The sequence below is a fragment of the Salvelinus fontinalis genome, chromosome 39, assembly GCF_029448725.1.
Source record: "Salvelinus fontinalis isolate EN_2023a chromosome 39, ASM2944872v1, whole genome shotgun sequence".
Classification (NCBI taxonomy): Eukaryota; Metazoa; Chordata; class Actinopteri; order Salmoniformes; family Salmonidae; genus Salvelinus; species Salvelinus fontinalis.
In genome coordinates, this window is record NC_074703.1 from 17,476,990 (window position 1) to 17,484,500 (window position 7,511).

General features: G+C 41.9%; 1 protein-coding gene across 1 annotated transcript; it reads left to right on the top strand.

Moving 5' to 3' along the window:
- Positions 1-250: 250 nt before the first annotated feature.
- LOC129838839 (ankyrin repeat and SOCS box protein 13-like) lies at positions 251-7,221 on the top strand. Its single transcript, XM_055906057.1, has 6 exons — positions 251-410; positions 710-897; positions 1,123-1,279; positions 1,354-1,488; positions 1,655-1,846; positions 4,425-7,221. The coding sequence occupies exons 1-6, from the start codon at positions 365-367 to the stop codon at positions 4,550-4,552; spliced, it is 846 nt and encodes a 281-aa protein (XP_055762032.1). The 5' UTR covers positions 251-364; the 3' UTR covers positions 4,553-7,221.
- Positions 7,222-7,511: the final 290 nt, after the last annotated feature.

The following is a 7,511-nucleotide window of genomic DNA, read 5'->3' on the forward strand; positions in this document are numbered from 1 at the left end:
GGGACACACATAAAATATGATGTGATGGATTACTATGTTATAAGCAGTAACAATACATTGTAAAATACATTTCAAGAAGGCCTGCAACAATGATGTTATAATATTTTATAGAGATGAAAGCTTGTTTTAGCATGGTTAGGCAAAATAAAGCCAAACAACTTCAGTTCTCTCCTCTTGCAGTAATATGAACATTTTGACAAAACATTTGTACTACAACTCCCAGCATGCCCTTAAATCCATCAGAGTCCATGACAAAACTAGTCACGTGATGTGTCAGTGCCGCATGTACACAGCTCAAATGTGTTTGTTTACTTCTCGCGGGACGTAATTTACAGTTTTTCAACATAAAACGGGATTTGACCAAATGATGGAGGTTGAAACTGCCAGACCATACTTCTTTGGAGACATAGGTGCGTATAAAAGCATTTCGGCTCCTTGAAATTGTATGTCAGCTAGCTAGCATTCATTTGGTTACTGCATGTCATAGCTAGCAAGCATGTGTTCATGATATAACAGCAACGTAAATCAGCTACATACGTGCCATGTTGTGTTTTAGTCCATATCGTTTGTCAAGTAAAGGTTTACGATGGCAAAATGTGATGTCAACACGAGATTATCTAGCATGCACTCACCTAGCGCCGGCTGATTATGTAGCAATAGGTATTCTCTTGCTGTTTGCTCTGGCTGATGACTGTGTGGCTTGCCCCAGGCTGCTGGTCGGAGAGGACCGAGGTGCACAAGGCGGCCTCCGAGGGACATGCTGCCCAGCTGCAGAAACTCATCCAGAGCGGAGCCTCCGTCAACATAGTGGCTGTGGACTCTATCACCCCCCTCCATGAGGCATGTGAAAGGGGGCAGACCCAGTGTGTCAGGCTGCTACTGGATGCTGGAGCACAGGTGAGACTGTCACTAAGATGAGAGAGATAGAGAAATAACGTCAATAAATGAGGTAGGTTAGGCATAGAAAAAGACAGGATTGTCAACAAACACTCTAGTCATATCACAGGAGAAAGGTGTGACCCAGATTCAACACAGGTTAAAGATCAACAGAAGAGAAAGTAATGTGTTATTTATAGTTAATCAGGATATATACATACATATAATGGCTGTGTTGTCCTGTAGGTGGATGCCCGTAACACGGATGGTAGCACCCCTCTGTGTGAGGCCTGCTCGGTCGGGAGCTTTGACTGTGTGAGGATGCTGCTGGAGCATGGGGCCAAGGTGAACCCCACCCTCTCTTCCCGGACCACCTCACCCCTACACGAAGCCTGCATGGGGGGTAAGTGTGAGGTGTAGGATGAGCGTGCATCACGAATGTTTGAGAACTTGTGACGGTCTGTACTTGTGTCTCAGGTAATGCTGATGTTGTGAAGATCATGATCGCTAAAGGTGCCAGTCTGGAGGCATATGACCTGTACTATGGGACCCCACTTCATGTGGCGTGTGCCAACGACCACACAGACTGTGTCAAGGCACTACTCAACGCAGGTGAGCGTTAGAGAATAGCACTATCTAACAACAAATTATTTGATTATGAAGAAGAAGAACACAATGAAGATAGACCTGAATAGAGAATAAAACCCTGGGTTTGAGTTCCCAACTCTGAGGTGAACCTTTAGTAATAACCTCCTTTTTGTGTCATTTGTTTCCTCAGGTGCCAAAGTGAATTATGCTCGGCTGCACAAGACGGCCCTGCACCATGCTGCTAAAGTGAAGAGTGCAGACATGATCGACATGCTGGTGGAGTTTGGGGCGAACATCTACGCCAAAGACAAAAACGATAAGAAGCCCATTGACTACATCGAACCCGGTTCTCCTGCTGCACTCTGCTTAGAGTTTTATGAAAGTAAGTCAGTGTGAGAGAGATTTTTAAACTACAGTTACCAGTTATAAGCAATAGACATGTACCCATATGTTTTTTGTGGATTTCTAAGCAATGTCACAATGTCACCAGTAGGTGGTGCCCATTGCTAATTTTTCAGGATCAAAAGTTACAGGTAGTGGAAAAGTAAAAAATAATTAAAATAATAACTTGATAATGTTGAACCCATCAAAAACAGCTGTTTGAACACTTCTTAATTGGTACACAATACTCGGGTCAAGGTAGATTTAATTTCTTCCTGGCACGGGGCCTCCTTTTTTTATGGGCCTAATTATAGAATGACATATAAAGTAGCATCCATATTCATTTAAAATCGAATCAAAATTTATTTGTCACATGCGCCGAGTACAACAAGTGTAGACCTTACCGTGAAATGCTTACTTACAAGACCTTAACCAACATTGCAGTTCAAGAAGAGTTAAGAAAATATTTACCAAATAAACTAAAGTAAAAAATAATAAAAAGTAACACAATAACATAACAATAATGAGGCTATATACAGGGGGGTACCGGTACTGAGTCAGTGTGCAGGGGTACAGGTTAGTTGAGTTAATTTGTACATCTAGGTGGGGGTGAAGGGACTACGCATAGATAATAAACAGCGAGTAGCAGCAGTGTACAAAATAAATGGAGCGGGGATCGTCAATGTAATAGTCCGGTGGCCATTTGATTAATTGTTCAGCAGTCTAATGTCTTGGGGGTAGAAGCTGTTAAGGAGCCTTTTGGTCCTAGATTTGGTGCTCCGGTACCACTTGCTGTGCGGTAGAAGAGAAAACCGTCTATGACTTGGGTGACTGGAGTCTCTGATAATTTTATGTGCTTTCCTCTGACACCGCCTATTTTATAGGTCCTGGGCCATACACACTACCCTCTGTAGCGCCTTACGGTCAGATGCCGAGCATTTGCCGTACCAGGCGGTCTTGGTGTGTTTGGACCATGATAGTTTGTTGGTGATGTGGACACCAAGGAACTTGAAACTCGACCCGCTCCACTACAGCCCCGTTGATGTTAATGGGGGCCTGTTCGACCCGCCTTTTCCTGTAGTCAACGATCATCTCATTAGTCTTGCTCACATTGAGGGAGAGGTTGTTGTCCTGGCACCACCTTTCCAGCGCTCTGACCTCCTTCCTATAGGCCGTCTCATCGTTGTCGGTGATCAGGCCTACCATTGTTGTGTCATCAGCAAACTTAATGATGGTGTTGGAGTCGTGTTTGGCCACGCAGTCGTGGGTGAACAGGGAGTACAGGAGGGGACTAAGTACACACCTCTGAGGCGCCCCAGTGTTGAGGATCAGCGTGGCAGACGTGTTGTTGCCTACCCTTTCCACCTGGGGGCGGCCCGTCAGGAAGTCCACGATCCAGTTGCAGAGGGAGGTATTTAGTCCCAGGGTCCTTAGCCTAATTTAATAGGATCTCTGTGGTTCTAGTAGTACAGATTTGTAATTTAACTTAACTAAAATGTATTACCTTTTAATGTTGCATAAACACAACCAGTCATGATGTTTTCATCTGATGTCAAACCATAAAAGGCTCATGTAGGCTCCACGCGCACGTTTGTCCACTCACAAATGAATTCCAACAGCCAAACAGTGCTATGTGCCCCAACCATTTGATGAATGGAAAGAAACATCTGTTAAAACACAAAGTGTAAGGACATTCTGCGATTGTCATTCTGCCTAAACTTATAGCCTGAATTGATGTCCGTGCGCGTCAGTCTTGGCCAGTCATCTCTGCCTTGGAAAAATGTCAGTGTTCTCCTCGAACCACACCACATTGTGGAGTGTCTATAATATGCCTCCCAATTTCAAGTCCATTTTTCATGCGGCTGACGTGGTCATGATAAATAATGTTGTAAAAGCCTACAGTTTTCTTGTCATTTTGTTTTAATTGTTGTGAAAGGGTCATGATTTACCGGTACGGTGTATCCCATCTGTCTTTTTTTAGTAAGCAATACCGGACCGTACTATCTTACTTTAACCCCTGACGATACGCAGTCTTACGTCAGAAAGATATTTCTCCAGTATTTTGAACATAGGCTAAGTTCATCTGTCCTTTCCCTCAAGCTAATGTCTATCCTGCTCATGTTCCAGGAGGCTGATTACATTAGTACCGGTCTATAACATTCAGCTTAGCTAGCTGTCAGTAACTGACGATGAGACCCAAACCCAGACAGATTCCTCTGCCACAGAGCCACTCGTGGAATGTGAGACCAGGTCTGTGTGAGAAGCCACACAGCAACAGTATCCTAGGCATCAGACACAGACACCTCTTGTAAGGAAAAATATAAACTTTATTTCATGAAGTGCAAGGACATTGTGACATACAGTTTTAAACATTTGCTCTACTCATTGAGTCCTATTGTTGGGTTATGCAAGCAAACATCAACATAATATCCCTGCTCAAAATCTCCAGTCTTTAAAGATACTAAATAGGACCCATATCTCTGACTGTGTATTGACACTTGAGTACTCTATTCCTGTGTTCTATATATTGTGGCTAGAGACTACATCTCCCATAAACCTTTGCGGTTGTCTACCTGTAGGTACTCCATTGAGTCTGCAGCAGCTGAGCAGAGTGACCCTGAGGACGATGCTGGGTATCAGAGCTCTGGAGGTCGTAGTTCAACTGGACATACCGAAGCAAATCATTAGCTTCCTCTGTTACCACTGACACCATTATCTTACTAAGGAGAAGAAAGGAAGCTCAGACATTGAAACCTTTCTATAAAACATCACAATTATCATAATGCTACAGTCTGAACCTTAGATGCCACTAGATTAGATGCATAAAAATAATATGCATACAGCAAAGCACAGGTTTCCAAACCAACAGTGTTTTTAAGCGGAGCACTTATTTTTTTGTCTTCAGAATGTGTGCCATATCATCACATTAGATACATATTTAAAGAACAGAAGCATAGGAGGTTTTAATGGGGACTTTTACATACAGTTTATTCCTTGAACTCCCATATCTTGTAAACCTACATGAAAGACAAATGAGGCCCTCAGGGAAAATGAAGAAGAGGGGGAGAGGAGAAAAGAAATGGAGGAGAGGAAGTGACTTTGGCAGCTGATCCTGTCCACTCTGCAATACTATCTGTGGACAATTCACCAGCATTTTAGTCGCCATGACAATGTGGCAGCAACACATCCCAGATCTCCGGTACATCCTCAGGGATGAGAAACGGTGTTGCAGCAGGAGGATGAGCTGCGTTCCCGTTGACACGCTCCAGATGTCACTATGTATCCCAGATTCCTCCCTGACATCGGAACAGAAACCACACCTGACAACTGGATGTGTTTGAGGCGGATGTGGAATCCAGGAAACAGAGAACCACCATGGAAAACGATCCTGCTTTTTTACCGTTAGCGTCTCTGAGCTGTTGCATCCACTATAGCTGAGACGGCCCAGGCCTGAATACGTTGTCTGTTTTTGGTATGTGTGATGAGGGTGTATGGATTCCTCAGAGTTACACGATGTCTCTCTGGTCACTGTATTGGTACTGTTATTTGACTTAACCCATCTTAATAATGGAACAGAGGAATATGTCTGTTATTATCAACATGATGTCTATGTAAGGCAATGTGCATTAATCAAAAAATTTGTTTATAAAAGATTATGACCTATTTAATCTCTCCCCACTGGCCACACTACCTCATTTCAGTGTGGATAATTGGGTAATATTTGGTTGAGACGTTAATCAATGAGATTACAACCTACATTAACCCACTCAAATTAAATTCCAATAGAAAAACAATGTTGATTTTTGGTTTAGTTGTCACCCAAAATGTTTCTTACTGCGCTTTCAACCATTTTAAAGCACAGCATAGCTCAAATGGAAATACAATGTCAGATATTGATAAATCCCTGTGCTTAATGTAATAGCAGAACCAAATGACCTGGATTGCAGTTGAGATTACATTAAAAGTACATGGGTGCAAGGGATCAATGCCGTTTTGAGATTCTGTGCAGATTATTACAGGAGTTGTGATGATCTCCACAGACCTGTGATCTATGCATGCTATCTTGCACATGCACCCTTTTATATGATTACAGTAACCTCAAAATGTGGTCATGGATGTGTTACTCTTTTTTTAAGTTTGAATGTTACATTCGTTTTTTAAGATATTCTAAAGTTAAGGCTATTTACTGTATTACAAAGTAATATTGTGTTTTGTTGACAACACAACCAAATATCAACATTTTAAAGGAGATTTTTCTTCTGCTTGGATAGTTCCATCTGAGCCACTGACTTAGTCTGGCTTTAATTCCAGTTTGTCTACAAATTAATAATTGCTATGTTGGATTCACGACTCCATCTAACCGAAAACGAATTTATTTTCCATATAGATTCCACGTCACAATATGTTGACAAATTGTTGAAACAACGTTTATAGTACCAAGTACAGCGCAGTGACTATCCTCTCAGATAATCCAAAATATGCCCTCGAAAAGCAATTTAAGTCAGTATCATAAATAAGCTCAAGCAGCCCCCCCCCCATTTAGCTTCTTCCAAATCTGGATGAGCATGTCTGCTGGACTATTGAGTAAATTACATATCTGTGTCAAGTGTGAAGGTTGTTAGATCATCGCTTGCGGCATTCGAGAGCTTTTTACCCGGACAGGAACCGATTTGGACCTGTTTTCTGTGGAAACAACGCGACCTCATCCATTACCGTCTTAACCGTTCAGAACACATCCAGAAATAAGCTCAGGAGCAGAAATAGCTGGAGCCCTCCCTGTTCACATGAGGTAACAAGGATAAATGCCCTCTTTCAAATAGCTTGTAAAAATAACTGACCCCGGTTCAGAAGGGATCTGCTACTGCTAAGTCTTAAAATAGGCTGACCGTGTAGATGATGGTTTGAAAGCATTTTTCTCAGTATTAACATTAAGATGAAACAGACGGAGGAGACGAGAACAGGCATGAGAAGAATGTCCAGTTATAAAACATATTTGAACAAAACAAAGTGAAATTTTGGGATTTTGGATCAGCCTTTAATAAAGGAATGATACACCTGTTTCAAAGGCACTTTCTCTGGCTGTTCAGATAAGGCAAAACCAGTCAAAGATATCTGCACAGGGATTTCAAACATCGGGTATTTGGTGCTGTGCAGCCAACAGCACACTTGATACAGTATATTCATGAATAAGTATTGGGTTTTAAGAATGCTACAAATACCTATTTATTATGATACATGTTTATGTAACTGTTTAAATCTGTCAGTCAAATACTATTGTAAATAAAATATCCTCCACAGAAATGTATGTATAGATGACTGTTGCGCTGTATACTGTGAGACTGGCATTGTGTGTTAATGAACGGCATTGTTGACATGCTCGCTGCCTTTTGGATTTTATTATGATAAGCTTGATTCATTCATCTAAATTGGGTCAACTGTTAGAGTAGGCCAATATCTTGATGAACAGAAATTGAAATGAGCAACAAGATGGATCTCCAGCCATAATGTTGTCCAGTGTCCACTAGGATGTGCCATAGGTTAGAAATTTGTTTAACAATCAATCTCCTCGCTCACTAGTCAAGTTACAAAGCAGCTGGACTGCCAGAGCATCAGGCCATGTTGTCTCTGAGACAAGGAAAACATATGCTCCAACACTAGTGGACAAT

Excerpts from the sequence above, each read along its gene's own strand:
- LOC129838839 (XM_055906057.1), top strand. The coding sequence starts at position 365 with ATGATGGAGGTTGAAACTGCCAGACCATACTTCTTTGGAGACATAG. Across the intron at positions 411-709 it reads ATACTTCTTTGGAGACATAG|GCTGCTGGTCGGAGAGGACC; the intron begins GTGCGTATAAAA and ends GGCTTGCCCCAG. Across the intron at positions 898-1,122 it reads TACTGGATGCTGGAGCACAG|GTGGATGCCCGTAACACGGA; the intron begins GTGAGACTGTCA and ends GTTGTCCTGTAG.